This window comes from Rhipicephalus sanguineus, chromosome 3 (genome assembly GCF_013339695.2).
Source record: "Rhipicephalus sanguineus isolate Rsan-2018 chromosome 3, BIME_Rsan_1.4, whole genome shotgun sequence".
NCBI classification, from domain to species: Eukaryota; Metazoa; Arthropoda; class Arachnida; order Ixodida; family Ixodidae; genus Rhipicephalus; species Rhipicephalus sanguineus.
The window spans coordinates 141279081-141299367 of record NC_051178.1 but is presented as its reverse complement, the minus strand read 5'-3'; the positions used below and the strand labels follow the sequence as shown (position 1 = coordinate 141299367).

General features: G+C 47.8%; 1 protein-coding gene across 1 annotated transcript in view; it reads right to left on the bottom strand.

Annotated features, from left to right (window-relative positions):
• LOC119387301 (fibrillin-2-like) overlaps window positions 1-20287 on the bottom strand; it is a 126455-nt gene that overhangs the window by 81228 nt on the left and 24940 nt on the right. The window contains 16 exon segments of the mRNA XM_049414154.1: window positions 1376-1429; window positions 2155-2301; window positions 3215-3343; window positions 6076-6160; window positions 6162-6202; window positions 7479-7604; window positions 9692-9907; window positions 10856-10981; window positions 12144-12266; window positions 12766-12894; window positions 13523-13645; window positions 14548-14670; window positions 15365-15538; window positions 16903-17061; window positions 18712-18837; window positions 19618-19743. Coding sequence (XP_049270111.1) covers window positions 1376-1429; window positions 2155-2301; window positions 3215-3343; window positions 6076-6160; window positions 6162-6202; window positions 7479-7604; window positions 9692-9907; window positions 10856-10981; window positions 12144-12266; window positions 12766-12894; window positions 13523-13645; window positions 14548-14670; window positions 15365-15538; window positions 16903-17061; window positions 18712-18837; window positions 19618-19743 — 2007 coding nt within the window.

Sequence of the window (20287 nt, the reverse complement as noted above, 5' to 3'; positions counted from 1 at the left end):
AAAAGTCACAGTTTCGCCGCAACGGCGAATTGAATGCGGCAACAAAAGATGTCACACGAAGAACGGCAAGCATCTCGACACGCGCCGCTCGAGCGCAAAGGACTGACGAAAAGAACACACACACGCAAATCGCCACAGGACACTTGAAGCGCGCCTCAAACACAAGAAGAACACTCGAAACGAACGCACAGGATCGGGACAGCGCAAACTAACAGCTGAGGCCTGAGCAGCGCGTTAAATCCCACCATTTTCTTTAAAAGTGCTGGCGTGGAGTGACCCCTCGCGTTTCCTGCCGCGCCGGTGGCGTTCGACGCATGTTTACTCGGCGTTTCCACAGCAATCAGTGGGTACAGTAAATTGGCGACATGTTAGTGTGCGGTCTCAACGGCAGCTTTTCCAAACTGAAGAAAACTGTAGGAGCGTTGCTTTAAAGCACGCCCTGCGGGTAATCTCGCGAGTGATACGACACACACGGAAGCACCTCCGAGGCTCTGCGTGCGCTTAGCGTTAAATGGTGTATACAAATAGATCGCCCGTTGTTATGCTAAAGCAGCCGGTGGTGGTATCCGATTTGTTTAAAGCAGCGTGCTGCGAAGCGAGGGGTCGCTGGTTGAATCCCGGTGGCGCGCTTCGGAAATTTTTTTCTGATTTATTTTCTTTGTGCTTTAATTATGTATACATACATATACATATCCTGGACATGACGGGTGACGCGCAAAACCACCGAAAGTGTCCATATAATTTCTATCGCAATAAAACAATTAATGGAGGACCGAACATGAACACGTGATATGAGGATGACGAAGCGTAAGTAGCAGTAATGATTGTGCGATATCTGTGTCTCATGTCTGCACTTAGAGTGATCACTAGAACCAATGCTCTCTTGGTATTTCAACCAATAGGAAATCTCTGTTCACGAAGCCAAAAAGTTGTCCACATTTTTAATAGTCGTTATCTGAAATCGTATTTTAAAATGCACCCGTGACACAGGCATACGCATACGCCGTCGTGAGCTTGAGGAAGTGGTCCCGTGGCTTTGATATCTTCGCTGTAAGATTACACCAAGACTAATAAAAAGTCTTCATCCCATTTTCACGCTTTCAAAAAAAAATGTCGCTCTTTTGTTTATGGCACATATGTATCGGGAAAGCCTTTGGCCTACCGTTGCCTACGTGGGCGGAGCCACCGACTTAGCCTGGGGGCTATGCATGCCCTCGGGCCCTAGTTGTTCTGGACCATAATAAAGTTCTTGCCATGCCATGCCATGCATCAGCACTGGCCGTGTAGCGTGAGCAGCGCGTACCTCTTGGAATGCAGCGGCAAGGAGTTGAAACTTAACGTTCGAGTGTAATATCAAAATGGCACCGTCACTGACCTGTGCATGTGATTCCATCGATGGATGCTTGGCCACGGGGACACTTGTGCGGATCTGGAAAATTTCGTAACGTTTCTTTCCCTGTTCTGTACTTCGAGTGAGATACCACGTTTATGAAACAACACAGAGGTCACATCAGCTGAAGGTATAGGTTTAATCTTTCAGAAGACGACCATACGGTGAAAGTCGGAAGACGACGTTACCTCCGCATTGACGAAGTAACTTCGTGTGACGTCACTCGGACCTAATGCGACTGACCTGTAACTATTGTTCTTTATGGCAAAGTACAGCTCGTCAAAAATGAAGTACAACCACTGTACACATTTATGGCTCAACAAGAGGGACCTCGATGCGCAAAAAATATCAGAACGTCGTGCTGTAGAACAATCTACAAATAAGAAAAACAATAATGATAACATAGCTAATATTAAGTAATAACCTGTCATTGCTCTTTCTTTAACACAAGACATGTTTTCCGCCAATACAAACACGTAATTAAAAAACGTCACAGTTAATATTTGGGGTCATTTAAAGCCTGTTGCTACAACGCCTGCGATGATCCACCTTGTGGAAGGACTTTAGTGTCAAGAGCAAGTGTCTTTGCATTCAGCGGGGAAAATAGCTGGTCATCACCCAGTTGCTCATAGCGCATTAGAAGCGGATCACCCTGCCTCAGCTCACGCTCGCCACCCTAAAGCGATTTAAGTATGCACGCACTGTAGCCTTTAGTGTAGGAGCGCACAATAGCACAGGAGTGAGTTGGTGGCAAGCGCTTTCACCTCTTTCTGTCGTACAAAGCTGGCAGGGGCTCCCCCAGGCTTGGCCCATCGAGTTGCAGCATTCGGAGCGAAGCATGGTCCTTCTCTTGACGTCATTCTCGCACTGGCCGTTCCTGACCACGAGCCAGCACTGGCCTCGCCGGTTGTCTAACACAAAAGTGGAGGAAACGAAGTGTGAGCGCGTGAACCAGACCTTTCCACTAGAGCTAAGAAGTTCAGTAATAAAAAGCTGGGCAAAAACATCTTACCTGCATAAAGGCAACTTTCACGGCTAAACATCTTGGGAGTTGGTGCAGTTGGGGCACTCTCGGAAGGTCTTCGCGCCAATTTATTAGGATAGCATAGACAACTAAAAAATCATAGGCGTATCTTTACACGCGCGTATCCTCTACTAAGGACAACTAAATCTTTCGTCTGAGATTGAATTTAAACAATGTTGCTGTTCTCAATGTTGCTGTTAAGCCATATTATGAAAACATTGGCCAATGTTAACTGTCACTTAGCCAGATATATCAAACTCTAGCCGACATTATCTATTATTTAGCAAACAATAGCGAACCTTAGCCAATGCGAACCTTTGCTGGTAGTACACGAACAAATACGGTGGTCTAATTCTTTGAACTGTGCATCGCACCTTCGTTAAATAATCTAGGGAAAAGGAGTAAAGGAAGGCATCGTGTTCGTAAGTTGCGATTGATAAGCACACTGGTGTTGCTTAGATAAATGCAGGCAAACATTTTACTGGGATATCGGCTTCGCTGGATATAGCTATAGGCTACTCACTCATCAACGCGGAATAACGGGGAAGGAGGGGCATGAGAAAACATGGTTGCCAGATTAAATAACTGCCCTACAGTTAAGGGGACAAAAGAAGTTAGGGAAGGCACACGTTACGAAGTAGACAGAAGTGTGTCCTCCCTAACATTTCTTGTCCCTGTAACTGTGGCGCAGTTCTTTAATCATGCAAAACCAACGAGCCCAATACCTCGCTTTGCTAACGGTTGCCAGATCGACAGGCCAAAGCGCTAGTTGGGCGAACGATGTCAGCGGTCATCCTCACCTATGCAGACGTGTCTGGATGCGTCCAGCGTCGTGCCTGGCGGACAATCGCAGCGGTAACTTCCCGGCGTGTTGACACACGTGCCGCCCACACAGACGTCCTTGCCGGAGCTCAGGCACTCGTCTACATCTGGAAATCACGTGGTCGAAATGTCTGCGTGCCCCTAGACAGCGTCCCTTCATCTTGAGGCCCGCAAGGTCGTGCGGAACACTAATCTCGGCGGTTTACGTGCTAGAAAAATGATGATGGGAGCTTGCGCTGCTCAAGAAAGGTAACCACTCTATGAACCCCGATGCTATTGTGATGACTGACGTACAGCGAAGTAAGCGGAGATTAAAAAAAAACTATGTATATACTGAATGAACATAATTGGTGTTTTTAACCCAAGCAACGCCCCTATAGACCTTTTTCATTGCCTGAAGTACGCTTCCCTGTGGTGCATATTCGCCCAACTAATGGCGGCGCCTGTTTTGCTTAGAGTGGAGACGAGGTCCTGGTTGCACGTGCTGGGGTTTGTCTATTATGCGTGTTTATGTCAAGAGAGCCGAGTCTACATTTTCCGCATCACAGCGCAATCAAACTGCGTTTGAACACGCTGTTTCCACTAAGTGACAAGCCGCCATTATTTGGGCTAAGTGCATCGCAGGAAAGCTAGCTTCACACTTATCAAAATGGTCTAATGTAACCAATAGCGGCTGTATAAATAATTTAAATACACCTATTTCCTTTATATTCTCAATAATTATCACTTACAGATAGCCTTGACCTTAAATACAGGCACAGCGAAAGCTTTGGATGGATGGATGGATGGATGCTATGAGCGTCCCCTCTATAACGGGGCGGTGACAAGTGTGCCACCATGGCTCGACAAAATAAAAACCATTTACTCTTCTTTTTCTTAGTGTTGGCCTAGTGTCTCTAATTCAATTAAAACTATCTTACTCCAGAAAGAAAAGCTTAAATTTTCAGCCCAGTTCTCTGCTCTTTACGGCAGAATGTCCTTATTTTTTTTCCAATATTTATTTTTGTTCTTTCTCTCTAATTTTCTGCCACCAATACTCTAACCGTCTCTTACTTATTTCAATCGCGGGTGTGTTCAGCTTTCCATTGTCTCTAAAACCCAAGGTATCATGTAGGCTCGTGCCCAAACGTACACCTGGGTGGATATCTCCACATTCAATCAGAACATGCACCGCCGTTTCCTTATCTTCCCCGCAGCACGTGCATTGTTCTTCTTTACTGAATCTCGCTTTACAACTACCCGTTCTAAGGCAACCCGATCTCGCTTCAAACAGTAAAGTGCTTCCCCTTGAATTATCGTAAAATGCCTCCTTCCTTATTTCATTTTTGCCCTTTCGGTAGTTACTCAAAGCCGGTTTTTTCTCCATAGCTGCCGTCCAGTAAATCCTCTCCGCCTCTCTGACTTTTCGCTTAACGCTCTTTGTTGACATATTGCTTACACTACCAGCCGTATATTTACTAGTGAGCCTCCTAGTTCTTTTTCTCCACTGTGTGTCCACGCTCTTCCTACACAAATAACGGAACACCTTCTCTGCCCATCTACTCTCCTTCATATTCCTTAGCCTTTCTTCGAACCTTATTTTGCTCTGAGCCTCCCTCGCCTCAAAACCTGTCCATCCCATATCGCCCATTACAGCCTCATTTGTCGTCTTCCCGTGAGCACCCAACGCGAGGCGTCTCACAGTCCTTTGATTTATATCCATTCCCGATTGCACCTCTGCCCTCATGCACACCACTGAGTTCCTAAAAGTAAGCCCCGGAACCATTACACCTGATGAAGCGCCATTTCTTGTGCTTCCCACATAAATATAATCAATATAATACCATCAGTTTCCGCCTTGTTTTTTAGATGGCTTCTCCGCATAAAGATATACTATACAGTGAAGCATGCTTTGAGTTGGTTTGCATCTGGGTTGCGGTTGTGTATCTCGCGCTACAAGAGATAGAACTGCCGTGTCCAGACGTCTTGTTGACCACCTATACAACGTCAAGAGGTCGCTACTGCGCAGCACTTGCGGGCTTCAAGTGTGACGCTGAAGTAGCATGTTGCGACGTCACCACCGCTCGTGTGGCCGAACGAAGAAGCAGTAGGGACACGTAAAAGTAAAGCAAACCACAATGTAACCGTAGCGCTCTTTCATGAGCATACCAGTTCCGAAGCTGCAGACCGCCATCGTACTGTTTCGACGTGTTTAATTAGATGTATTCACCTGAAGGAACAAAGTGGTAAAGATACCGAGCAAAGCGTTTTTTCATGCCGAGCGCTTCTGCCACGCAGTATTGCATCTGTTAACGGGAATGCTTGCCCGACATGTCTGTGTAGGTTCTGGTTACAAAGCTGTTTCAAACACTGGCGTGACTGTGTGGTAGAATACTCGACTGCCACATAACGTACCTGGTTTTTATTCGGCTCAAACCCTGACTTTTATTGTCTGTTATTTTATTAAGGTCACCTGAGTTTCTGCACCACATGTCGCGTTTTTGAAGGCCAGCGTCTGATGAGGCTATTAGGGCTTTCTTCTTAGCTAATGTTTATGTTTTATAACGCATCCTCGATAGGGATGAACTACACATCCATAATTTTCGCAATTTTCGCTCGCGTAAAAAAACGTGCGAGGCAGCTTACGGAGGTTTTCTTGCATATATAAGCAGTCCTCTCGTTTGTCATATGTTGCCCTGGAGTACTAAACAATACTAATTAGAAACATACCTCATACCGGGAATTACTCGCATGAACTGGTTTCGTGCACCCGGAAGATTTTTTTACAGCGTATCGGGCAACACGTACGCCTTAGCACTATCGTGTTAAAGGGAAGGGCGCGCAGGAAACTAGAGCTCACCTTCGCAGGCGCTGGTGTGCGTGTTGTGTCTGTACCCTGTCGGGCACGTGCACTGGTGGCTGCCCGGAGTATTTCGGCACAGGCCAGTTCTCGCACAGCATCAAGTTCACCTTGCACTCGTTGATGTCTGCGAAGGTCACGAATAAGTAAAACAGGACGCCGACCACAAAAATAATCAGCGCCTCTCAACGTACCGGCTCACAGATGAGTCTTAAAACGACCGGAACATTCCGACCAGACGGTATTCCGTCATACCCCGAGGGTCATCAGAGTACGAAGGGCACGTCGTAAAAATTTAATAGCTTTCGACAGTTATCAGTGCAGTAGCCGGTAGTCTCAGAATTGCTGGAAAGTAGGACGCATATAGAAAGGAAAAAAGTCGCAGTTTCGCCGTAACGGCGAAGCAATGAATGCGATAGCAACAAATTGGAATGCTAGCGCGAAGAACGGAAGCAGCTCGAAATTTCCAGCGCTGTCGCTCGAGCCCAAAGGACGCACGAAAAGAACGCACACAGGCACGAGCGGCGAACTATCATGCGTCACAGCTCGATACTTGAAGCGCACTGCTGAAACATAAAGCAGACGCACGAAACGAACGAAGAGGTACACACAGGGAACTAAATGTCGCAGTTGTTACTTTTTTTTCTTTTTGAACAGCGCGCTCCTTTCGCAAACGCGGCGCTGTCGCGAGCGAAGTGACCTTCGTACGCTCTGTGACTTCAGCGCGGACAGCGCGGGGAAAGCACAGGAGATACAACCCTCCGCTTCACCCCCCGCCCGCCCCCTTCTTTCCTTGAGATAAGCGCACGAAGGCGACCACGCCTTGTAGGGCGAAGAGCCTCGGCGTTCGCAGGAGCGGAACGAAGACCTTTAAAGCGCGCCCAGCGCCCAGCGCGCACATCGCGCCATCTCGCTGGTGAGTAAGAAAGCACGTTGAAGTAAATGGTGTATATAAATAGCTCGCCGTTAGCATGCTGAGAGACGCTACTCTCCGTGGCTTAAGGGCGAGACAGACGGTACGATTTTTCATGCGATTCGACGTCCGACACGGCGGAGGGGAAACCGGAATGGTGTACCTTTCATAGCATCGTACAGCCACCATTCCCTCTCCCCCACCGCGGCGTCGGCCGTCGGATCGCATGGAAAATCGGACCCGTCTGTCCCCCACTTTTAGCGTCTAACGCCGCGCGGTCGGAGCGAGAGGTCGGCCGTTCGATTCCGCGCGTCGGAAAGTATTTCTGAATTATTTTTCATTGTGGCTTTTTCTATATATATATATATATATTTTGTATATATATACACATATACATATACGGTGCATGACGGCGGCGACGGCAAAAATCAGCCGAGACTGTCCATATAATTGCTATCGCAATAAAAGAAATGTTACGATGCGCACTTACCTTCGCAGTTCTTCCCTGTGCTGTCGACTTGATATCCTGGGTTGCATATGCAGCGGTAGCTTCCTTTTAGGTTCTCGCACGCTCCGTTGGGGCAGATGTGCGGGTACACCAAGCATTCATTAATATCTGCGGAGTCAAACACATCGGAATGGGTATCCGACGGTTTTATCTCGTTACGCACTTCGCAGCAGAAAACTTGTCAATGACACTGAATTGGAGTAAATTGCTACATCAGTTTTCTCTCGGTTTTAATTATCCTCATTCAAACGCTGGTGGTTTCCGCTCTCCTGTAGCTTGAAAAGTGAAGAACTACGTTCGATCAGCGCATCGCATCTGCTTCAAAATATTAGCTACGTTAGGAAGCCTTCATGCAAGTTTTGTTGGCTCCTTTAAGTGATCCATATATAGCAGGCGTCTCAAACTCACCCCAGCTACCGGGCCGCAGTCCCGAGCTTTTCGAACTTCAGTTCCGCAAAGGCCGGAACAGCGAAAAAAGGTTGAAGCGGAAGAAGAGGGGGAGGGGGGTGGGGGCCCAGTCTAAACAGAAGGTCACCTAACGTCGCCATTTGGGGTTGTGGCGTCAGGAATCTAACAGCATATCGATACCGATATTGAGAACTCCGGACGCCGATTTTGAAATATAGTTTCTGTTCCACGGTTGTTTCAACGCGTGGTGAGCACAAGGAGTGCCTCACAAGAAAAGAATGATTGTGGCCTGTCACGTCGGCGTATGTTACCCGAACAAAGCGTTATTATTCGCAATAGGCGAGAAAATTATGCTAGTACCATTTAGCAAACTCGCAAAGCTTTAGTCACGAAGTCATAAAAAAATATGAGACTAACACAGCCGGGCGGGCCGCTTCCGAAAGGTCCGCGGACCTCATGCGGCCCACGGCCCGCTTGTTTGAGACCCCTGATATATAGGGACACTGAGCTGCATTGTAATTGCAGTACACAGCTTCTAAAGGAAGCCCGAGTTCTGTATCCACATTCCACGTGCCGCTGTGCTGTAATTGCCCGAGCGCGATCACGTAGAGCTCCAAATTGCTGCAGAAAAGCCGCTTTTAATGTTTCGTGTTATTGTACTTCAATGTTATCATGGCGAATTGCTCATGCGTGTGCTGCATGCCACATTACAGTTCAATTTATTGCCGAGCTATGTCATTCATTTCATAGAAATGCATGTCATGGTGTGACATTTATGCAATTTCATCGTGTCATTATTATCGTGCCTGTAGTGTCACGCATATTATGACATATCATGCATGTCATTCATGCAATGTGATGTCACGCGTGACGTGTTACGTATTGCTGGTAATTCATGTTATGTGAAGTCATCAAGTTATGCATGCACATCACTTGTGTTCCATCATCCCCGTGTTCAAGAATATTGATCTCGTCAGGCATGGTTGTCATTCATGTCACTTCATTCGCGTCATAGATTCGTGCTATGCATGTAACTAAATGTTGTAGTGTCATTCATATCATGATGTTTCATCCCTGCGAAAGTGTGACGTAGTGCACAATCATGCACACACGCTTAGCCGACCGGGAGCCACTTCCCTTCTGTTGTGTCTATAACCACCTTTCGTCTTGAATAGAGTCTGTTATTTAGTGTACCATGCTGAGGCGACTCCACATGGTGTCAGAAGTAGGATTCGAACCCCCGCCCACACAAGCGGGTACCCAAAGAGCCCATGCGGATGCGTCTGGGCTTGGAGCATCAAAGAAGGAAGTTTATTCAAGAAGGGGGTGGTTATATACTCAACAGAAGGGGGGGCGGCTCCCGGCCGTCTAAACGCGTGTGCATGATTGTGCACTACGTCACAAAAAGCTAACCCCTGCGCGAAGGAGAAGTTGCTTTGCCGTACATTATCGGATTGCAATATTCTGGACCTTTGCGCAACTCTGGCTCCCTTTTCAAGCTATACACCTCCGATTAAGGGGGTAACAGCGCGCACACACACCCACAAGAGAGACGACACGGACACAAAAGCGCTGTTACCCCCTTAATCTACAATATGAACCAACTCGCCCAAGAAGTATTAATAGACCTCCGAGCTGAACGTAACCGGAATTACCTTTCCTGGTAACTAATAACATTGAATGTAGACACGGACGTCAAGTTAGTGACCAAGGGCCTGGCATATGTGGTTGCACCGCGATGTTGGGCGACCACAGCCGCAAACAACGGGACCATTTTCATGGCATACCTTCGCCGCCGCCGCCGGATCCGGTGCCGTTGGGGCAAAGGCGCGAGTATTCGTGCGTGCCGCGCTGCGGACAGGGCGTACACTGGCTCCCCCAGGCACATAGATCTTGCTGTTGATGGGCACCGCAGCAGCACGCCGACTTCTTCACGGGCACCGCAGAAGGCTGGCCACATTCGCCGTTCCTGTACCACGAGTAGCAGTAGTCTCGCCGGGAGTCTGCAGTCAAAGGTTACCGCAATAAACACTTTGGCTGACCAGGCCAAGACTTGGTGATGTTCCAGACAGAAGGAGACAATATATGGGTTATCCTGTAGCGTTTATAAGCTTCTAGCAAAAGTTGATGTAACAGCACAACAAGCAGCATCTAGTGCAACAACGAGAAAAATATATTTGCTTAGACCGCTGGAAAAGAGACTTACGCGCAGGCACGGGCGTCCGGGGGGGGGAGGGGGGGAGGGTTCAAGGGGGGGGGGGGCTGTCCCCCTCTGGAATTTCGGATAATATTTTTCTAGGCAGTAGCAATAAGCTAGACGTCTTGATTAGCACCCTCAGCTCCCGCATATCCGTGTGAAACAGCCTTCAGGATTGCCAGCCAACTTTGCACGTTACATGCTACTTATTTACTAATCTCGCCGTCGCGGCACGGCAGTGAAAGAAAGGCTACCCACCATACGGATGCGCCCCCCCCCCCCCCCCCCACCGGCAAAAAGTTCTCCGGACGCCCTTGCGCACAGGCAAATCTGTATGCGGCAATATACATTGTATAAGTTTACTTCCCTCATTTATTCCTTCTTTCTGAGGCGCGCATTCATTCTAGCCTTCCTGATTGTATGTTCAGTAGCGCTCAGTTTCAGCTTCATAGCAGTGTCATTTGTCGAAAAGGACCCTGATCTTACTCGACGACACCGACAGACGTTAACTGGGTTTACAAGATACTAGTTATCGGGGCAGGGATTAGTTCACCAATCTTCTTGCATGTCTGCAGCGCCATGTATTGTGAGCGCTACTTCGACCACGCGCACCGTGTTGCAGCTCATACTGAGCGCGAGTGTACGTGTCAGGAAGTCGTATCGCGGCATTACGAAGTCAAAGGAAAGCTGCGAGTCAGCGCTGCTTCTCATTGGTACTGTCTAGAGTACAAAGAATAAAAAGGGCGCCCCTTACCGACGCAGGATCTGCCGCCAGGTCCCAGGCTGTAGCCGTCGTCGCAAATACAGCGGAAGCTGCCCACCGTGTTCTCGCACCGTCCGTTTCCGCACACGTTGTCCAGCTCCTGACACTCGTTGATGTCTGGAGCATGCGTACGTGAAGAGAGGAAAATCGACAACCACCCGTTTGTAGCACGAAGCTACAAGAAAATTCATGCGGATCTCTCAGAAAGAAAGCTTCTTAGTTGCCGAAAAATTTGTCCCGGTCCGGGTTCGAACTCAGGACCAACGCGTTTCCGGGGCGGACGTTCTACCGAGTCAGCTAATCAGGAAAGCTAGCAACTCGAAGCACGTGGACACATATTTTCGCAAATCAGTTCTGCGGAATCCCGCAAAATGGCCGAAGGACTAAGAGTAGGAAATTGTCAACCAACCGCTTGTAGCACGAAGCTACAAGGAAATCCCTACGGGTATCTCAGAAAGAAAACTTCTTAGTTGCACTTCATGAGCTACTTGCGCGGTTGGCGATACACACGACAATATAACGCTGATGTGAGATGAGTTTTCCGGAAATCCGCGATGTAGAGGAAGAGCCATGGAAATAGAAGTTGGATTCTACTTAAATGACAACTCGCACTTGTGAAAGATGGGTTTCGCCGTAGAAAATAATACTTCTGCTGTTTAGCTCATTCAGTCGAGCTACTGCTTATAAAAGGTGTTGTTTTCAGTTCCCAAACCAATGCGGAACTTTCATTAACTGTATAAAAAAGAAGCATACTAGTGTTCTTGGAGTAGTTCCGGCTTACAATGGCTGGGTAAAGAGGCCAAGAATTCTGGGCATCGATATATTGAATTGAAGGTCGTTGTCGTTGTCAGTCATCTCCCATCTGTGTGACTATCTTCATAATATTTTTTTAACTTTTCCATCCTTTATTTTTTTCACAGCGCTGAGCAGCCAGCCTGATATAGTTATGCTGATTAATCTATCGCTTACTCTCTTTGAAGACAAAGTTTCGCTTCACACGAACCCTTGCGTTGTATTGGGGTTATCTTATCGTATGTTATGCGTTCGTCTTATACCGACGAAAGAGATGCTATTTGTTATTGTACTAACTCTAAAGGTTCACTGTCTAATGTAAAGGGCCCTATTTCAAACGAAGCAATTGTTTGGTAATGCTGGAATTGTGTTTAGTGCGGAAAGCAATGAAGCAGCATGCAATCGCTTCCTTCTTTCTTCATTTTATACGCATAAAACTTCGTTTTCAACGCTGGGTCGCTTTTGCATCATCGTCGTGCATACTCACCGATGCAGTGATGCTGGTCGAAGGACTCCTTGAAACCTGCGTTGCAGCGGCACTTCACCCCTCCTGGTGTGTTCACGCATATGCCGTTTCGACACATGTCAGTTTGCTCGCACTCGTTGATGTCTGAAAACAAAGAAATAAAAATCAAACTTTATTTTATGATACACTACATGAAAGCATGTGAAGACCTCGATAATTACATGCACATTGCGAGTGCTTAAGAGTATATGACTGATCCGGAGGGATCGCGAAAGGGGATGCAAAGAGGCGTACCGGTATCTTCACCTTCGGGCAGGCTGGCACATAAGCAGTGACAAACCGAGCACCTCTGACTGCTATAGCGTTATGGCGGAAACTAGTATTTTTATTTCTGATTCGCTGGCTTGAAAAGTAAATAGCTTCATACTCTCTTTTAAAGAGGTTATATTCTTACTCTCTAATTTTTTCACTGGAAGACAACTGGTCGAAGCGACACCGCCACGAACTTGTTTTCCAAGGGCTGCATTCCGCACCAATAGAGATTAGTGTTCCTACTGCATTGTTATTTCTAAGGGATGTAAGATGTTGCAGAAGAACCACGCAGCTAACTGGTACATCAGGAAAGACCCCGCCAAGTGCTCACCTATACAGAATTGCCCATCCTGCGACCAGACGTAGCCGTTGCTGCAAGTGCAGCGGTAGCTTCCGGGTGTGTTCTCGCATTTGCCACCTCGGAGGCAGATCTGGCTGTTCTCGGCACATTCGTTGATGTCTGCGCAACGGGCGAGCACTCGTGAGTTCACATGTCGTGAATAAACGTTGACACCGATGGTGCTTCTCGGTCGTGCTTGTGGTTTGGTGTGCATTATGTTAAAATATATGCTACTCTTATTGGATTCACATGTGCAATCTCGTCCATCTATCGTATCGCATCGCTCCTTCACTCACTCACTCACTCACTCACTCACTCACTCACTCACTCACTCACTCACTCACTCACTCACTCACTCACTCACTCACTCACTCACTCACTCACTCACTCACTCACTCACTCACTCACTCACTCACTCACTCACTCACTCACTCACTCACTCACTCACTCACTCACTCACTCACTCACTCACTCACTCACTCACTCACTGAAAATGACAACGTATTCATCAAGCCATCTGTCAAAGTCAGAATGAACTCCGAGTAGGTCGGTCGACCAGTTATACAGTCCTTAATATCACTAATTAATTATTAAACAGATGTGACTGCTTTAGAGCCACGTCACACATCTCTGATTGTCCTTGAGAGACAGAGCAAGACATCTACACCTTGCGGCCGCGTCTTTCAAGGTTTTGACCCAGGAAGCCTAAAGCAAAATCTAATGACGGAATACGACGCTGCTCACTCACCGATGCAAGCGTGACCGCTTGGTGACAGCGTAAATCCAGGCTTGCACTCGCACTTGTACGATCCCGCCATGTTGACACAGCGCCCGTTTCCGCACATGCCACTCTCCTTGCACTCGTCACGATCTGCGAAAAGAGCGCTGCTTTCTTATTTTCAGTCTCTTTTTTTTTCTTTTTGCATAATCGTAGAGTTTACTTGCTTGAGTTTTCGCGTCGATCAGAACCTTTATCATTGGAACTCATAACAAACACGTTTACATACGTCACTTTCTTGCGCCGCGAACTTGATTCGCTGCGTCTATGCAGCGTTGCTTTTTCAATTCTTTTTGTAGCCGCATAATTCTTCCAGAAACGCGTTATCCGCGACATTGTATAAGCCGTGACTCCGGAAGGTAATTGTCGGGGTTTTACGTCCCAAAACCGCCATATGATTATGAGGGACGCCGTAGTGGAGGGCTCCAGAAATTTGGACCATATCGTGTTCTTTAACGTGCACCTAAATCTAAGCGCACGGGCCTCAAGCAGCCGGGATTCGATTCCATAACCTTCGGGTCAGCAGTCGAGCGCCATAACCATCAGACCACCGTGGCAGGTGTGACTCCGGAAAATATAATATCTGGGGTTTAACGTCCCAAAACCACGATATGATTATGAGAGACGCCGTAGTGGAGGGCTCCGGAAATTTGGCCACCTGGGGTTCTTTAACGTGCACCTAAATCTAAGTACACGGGCCTCAGACATTTTCGCCTCCATCGAAAATGCAGCCGCCGCGGCGTGACTACGGAAAAGAAAGGCCCGAATGGTCCCTCTCTCAATCCTCGACATTTTTATCAGTCGAAGCATTTCATTTGTTCTCTTATATTTCAACTCCGAAACATCGCGTCCTTCGCGCCTGCACGTACGCATAGTTCCAATTGCTGTTCAATCAATGCATTTTTCGCGCTTTGCTGCAACATACGAAACTGTATCTGCTACGGACGCCTCGTTTTCATTACTGATGCGACATATAACGGAACGTGTTCTCTCACCACTGCATTCCTTGCCATCTGGCGTGGTGTCGAATCCACGCGGACAGAAGCAGCGGAAGCTGCCCTCCGTATTGATGCAGCTTCCCAGGGAGCAGTAGCCGTAATCCTTGCACTCATCGATGTCTGCGATAAAACAGATGGTCGTCGTTAATTTCCGAGCATTTCCAAGAGGAAAAGTGGATGCTCCGAAAGGCATTGCGTCTTTACGCATGATCAGCTTTGAATACTCGGAGGTGAGATATCCAAACAGGACACAAGTTCTATATATAATATATATAATCTCTCGCAGGCTGGCACATGAGACATGGTTGGCATGGTCTATGACACGAATGTTTGACAAGAAATGAATCCAGTGGACAATGCAAAAAAAAAAATTCAACCGGCGTGAAAGAGGCCAACGATGCGTAAGAATAGTAGACGTTGCACGACCGCAAAAAACTGCACGTAGTTCAATAACAGTCGTAGGGCCGGGAAAAACTTTGATGACATTGTTAGACTTAGATTCTGAGAGGATCAGAAAGTAGGCTTGTGCATACTGTAAACAAAACGATCCAAAACAGTCGGCATATGTTTGAACCCGCCAGGAAGCATCTTCTTCCTTGCGCACCGATACGTAAAGAGGAAGCGACCGCAGCGGAGGATTCTTTCAAGTGCCGAAACGCAGCTTCGCGACACTGCGGGTGTTCTCCACCCTAGTGCACACAAAGGCTCCTTTGGAACTGCGCGTAAACACTGCAAATGCATAGACGCAGGCTATACGTGAGGAATCGTATAGTCTATATGCACTGGCGGTATAGTATGTATGCACTGTCGGTACCGACTGACCTTTGCAGCTCTTGTTGTCGTAGCGAAGGCTTGAAGCCATCGTCGCACTCGCAGCGATATCCCGTGTTCGTGTTGACGCAGCGGCCGTGTTCGCAGAGGCCAGGTCTCAGGTCGCACTCGTTGGAGGGCATCTTGTCCGGCGATCTGCAGAGATGTTTATATTGAGCTGCGTGCAAGAACAGAGAGAAACGGAAAAAAACGCGTCAGCCGTGTCAGTATAACCACTTTTTGCTTTCATTTGTGAACAGTGCACCGTCTCTCCACAACTCGATCGTCACCATGTCGTAACATAAATCTAATGCGGGACCAAGGCCTCGCCTGAGACGTTTGTAATGACTGGGCCTTGGCAGACGGGCCATTGGTTATGATAGTATTACTCATTATACGTGCCTCTGCAACAAACGCGATAACTGCTGCCCGTTGATCTACGACACATAGGTAATCAACTCGAGAAAGTACACCTTATTTCGGACGGGCATGCGAGTACTTGTACTTTTTTCACCAACTGAATGCCGACGACGACATTTTTTAATTGCCTAAGCGTAGACTTCACGACTTGTAGTGCCATGACTTAGAGAACACGCTTAAGTGACGGCCGTCAGTCGCGCGATGCCAAAACAAGGCGAGACAGACCAAGACCGATCTCAGCATGGGCCCTTACTAGCTACGACAGTTCCAAGCGCTTAGCGGATTGAATGACAAGTTGAAAAGCTTGAGCTTAGTGGGTGACCTGTCTGGCTGTCAATATTTTCTCGTACCGTGCACAAATCTGTGCCATTACATTAAAATAAAATGAACCCTAAGGATTACTGCACAAGGCGCTTGTGGTTAACGTCGCCAGGAACGACAGCTGAAGTTAAATTCCCTGAATTGAGCGTTATTACCAAGTCACCGTGAGAAGAACTTCGTCGTTCCGTAGAAGTGTCCAGATGCGGGCTAGACGGTATACATTCATTTTAACAGCGCAAAAAAGGACGGGACAAAGGAAGAGAAGCTACAGCTAGGACAAGCGCTGATATATGAAGCTAAAGTACAAGCGCAGGGCAAGTGCTGCAGGACAATCAGCGCTTAATTGTCCTGTAACTTCTCTCCCTTTGTCCCGTGTTTTCTTGCGCGGTTGAAATGTTCGTCATTCCGCTTTCCCTGATACTGTCTTGTACTTCGAAATGGCGTCTTTGCATCTTATAGTTCGTCATTTAGAGCATTCTTTCCATTTAGGCCTGAGTTCTTTCCATTTAGGCCTGAGTGTGATCGGTAGTCATGTGCTAAACAAGGTCCACCGCCCCAGAGAGCCCTCCCTCTTTCACAGTCGCCTTTTACTCCGTACTGAGGTGCTGTCTGTGAGTGTCCGCTAAGTGGAATTGTCCATTTCAGCCAATTGGATAGAGCTCGGGAACCGCAGATTACGATTGGTGCTGGTCCGCCAGCTCCCTCGCTCTATCCAATGAGCGCGCGTTGAAAGGCACAGTCCACTTGTGGTTCTCTCACAGAATAGCTCTTAAAGAGGAACAAGTGAGAGCCGGTATGTACCTGTTCCGTTTCGTGGGCACATCTGGCAGGGCGTTCCCCAGCCGCGCATCCTGGACGAGTCCTTGCAGCAGCACTCGTACTTGGTCAGCGTCACAGCGAGCGGACTCCGACACAGTCCTGGGCCTCCGTATTCGGTGTAGCAGTGGTCCCGGCTCGTGTCTGTATTCGCAGGACGGCCACATAACACGAGGTTCAGTACACACGGATTGAAACGCGAAAGAGAGGGAGAGAGAGAAAGATAAAGCGAGGACAAGGAGGTTGACCAGAGGAAGTCTCCGGTTTGCTACCCTGTGCTTGGAAAGGGGAAAGGGGGTTTACAAGAATGAAAGAAGAAGAGTCTGTGACGACACTAGGCGACAAAACAAACAAAACAAAGTCATGACTATAGCCCCGTCCAAGTACTACGCCCCAACAATGTCTGTGAACAGTCACAATTTGTCATTCAGTCCGGTTGCTTGAAGAAACCGCAACAACGCCCTCAGAGCGGCTCGCGTTGATGACCGGGTAGGCCAATGCCATAGGATTTTGTTCTCTCTTTGAGGGTGGCTGTTCAGCTGGCCTAGTAAACTAACACAACATGCAGCGTGAAATAGGTGCCTTTTATTTCTCCTTGGCAGAGAATGGTCAAAGGAAAGTGCCATGTCAATTCGATCTCAGCAGCTTGTCAATGATTTGTGCGGCCCGCAGCCACATTCAATTTGTTTTAACTATGTTTACTCTTCAAATATGCAAGCCTAGAACAAGTACGCTCGCGTGCATGGGTCGTAGAAAACTGCAACAAAAGCTTTACAGCCATCACATGGGGAAGGGGAACATAAGTCAGCTCCACCGCAACGCAAAGGTATTATGCGGTGAAGCTTACAAAAAAAAAAAAAAAGATCAGAAGGGGCTGCTGTCACGGGACATAGTGTGCCTCCAAAAACGCGTTTGTTTTTCTTTTCGAGGATGGGTTTCGCAGTCCCCCAAAACTAGCGTAGCGGACCCCCATTTGAAAACCACTGTTCTAGACGTTTGTATTAACGTGCCTGTGCAGTCCATTGATAAGCTTTATTGGTCGAATTATTTAACGACAGCCCTACGTCACTATATATCTACAATGCTCGCTCTGTGACGTGTGGCCCAAACATATAGCGTCACGGACGTGGCCTGCTTCGGCGCACACGTTTGTTTTGAATTTGACAGTCTTCGAACGCTCTGATATCCCCCTTATTCGGGTCCCGGATGAAGTGCTAGTCATAGCCAGGAAATCAGGCGAAACAGGTATAGTTTGCTGGCTATATCTGCAATCTACGCGGGTCCTGATTAAGGATCACAGAAAAGGAAACAAGTAGATACAAGGTTTCTTTCTTTTTTTTTTTTTTTTACCGGGACTACACCACTCAGCAACGAACAGCCTTGCTGCATGTAAATGTGCATGAATCGGAGCTCACCTCTAGGTCCAATTAGAAGTAGCTATAGATAGCAGGCGCAGTGGCGTAGCCAGGGGGTGGCACGCCGGACCCGCTCCCCCCTCCCCTGAATTTTTTTTCTTATGGGATACAGAGCACAAAATCAAAATGGCACTCCATCACACTTACCTGTATAGTATATTCTAGTTCACTATACTTACCTGCCTGGACCCCATGTAGGATCAAGGGCGTGCGCTCCCCCCCCCCCCCCCAACCCCCGAAACAAAGTTCTGTCTAAGCCACTGAGCACGTGGCAATTTTATAAGCTATATCGGCGTTCTGACTGCGCGAAAGGCAATGAGTATGTGGTGGCGGATCGCAATGCACTGCCGTATGGAAATCACGTGGTGTCCCATCTTACTGAGGCAGGCCTTCTTGTCGTGGCTGGGCACGGTGTAATCGCTGCAGATGCAGTAGTAGCTGCCGTCAGTGTTCATGCAACGTCCACCGTTGCATATCTCCAAGTCGTGGGCGCACTCGTTCACGTCTGCGAGAGGGAGAGAAGAAGAGGAAGACCGGGAGGTTAATCAGGTATTGGCATCCATTTTGCTACCCTGCACTGGGGTGCATTTAAGCAGAAGGAGCTAGTGCTTTCATTGCATTTATTGGTTGGGAGAAACGGGATTGAGACAATACAAATATCGAATAGGGCAGTGCACAAGCGAACTAAAGTGGCATGTACGCTGTAAAGTATATAATCAATTATATGCTCCTCAACCACTCTTCCGTTTTTGGTATCCTTAAGTAGCTCTCAAGTTTCTAATCTTACTTTATCAGCAGTCGCAATAACTATCAGTAACTATACGACTTGCGTTTGTAGCGGACGACATTGTTTATTGCTTCCTATCTGTCCCGACGAGGCAGCGGCCCGCCGTGTGCTAGTTCACGCCCAGATGGAACCTCAATAAAGTTTTTTTTTTCCATTCCATTCCTGAAGCCCACTCTTTCTGGGGCCCCATCACTGTACCAGCGATAGCAAATGACGTATTTCTAGCAGGATCGCGCAGTTCCTGTTGTCATCACCTGGGTCATCTTGAAGTCTTTTGAGCATTTGGCTCCAATTAAGAGGAAGCGTTGTCGTCTGAGTACTGTTCATAATATCTCACTACTCGTGTAACCGTCTTTGTAAAGCATTCATTCCGATCCCGTCACCCATGTGCTGCCTAATCTAATGTTTTTTTTTCCTTTTTTTAACGCTGAAAACACGCAACCGGCACGCTGGTGCCTCACCCGAATTCTCATTTCCCAATGAAGAGAGGGGGCTTACCTTCGCATTTTCCCGTTCGCGGGTTCTTTGTGTATCCTTCGTTGCATTCACAAATGTACGAGCCTTGAGTGTTGATGCAGTTCCCTCCGTCGCAGATCCCCGGAATGGCTTCGCACTCGTTCACGTCTGCGAATTGTGACGGCATTTAGCTGCCTAAATTAGAGACTTTGGTTGTTTAAATTTGAATTTCGGGAACAAGGCACGTATGTGACAGAGTAGAAGCGTATCCATCCTCTGAGGTGTTACAACTTCAAAGCTTACAACGCATCGGTCCAGCGTAACATTCATCTCCAACGATAGTACTCCGACAGCTCCATCATGCAAACTGACGCATAGTAATAATTGTTTGGGTCTGACGTCCCAAAACCACGATTTGATCATGAGAGACACCGTAGTGAAAGGCTCCGGAAATTTTGACCATCTGGTGTTCTTTAACGTGCACCTAAATCTAAGTACACGGGCCTCAAGCATCTTCGCCTCCATCGAAAATGCGGCCGCCGCGGCCGGGATTCGATCCCTCGACCTGCGGGTCAGCAGTCGAGCACCATAACCACTAGACCACCGTGGTGGGTTGCAAACTAACGCACGGCAGAGATATGTGACCACGCCGATGCGTAATGACGTCATGCCTAGTGACTTACTGGAACTGGCAAGGACTCCCAAGTCGGTA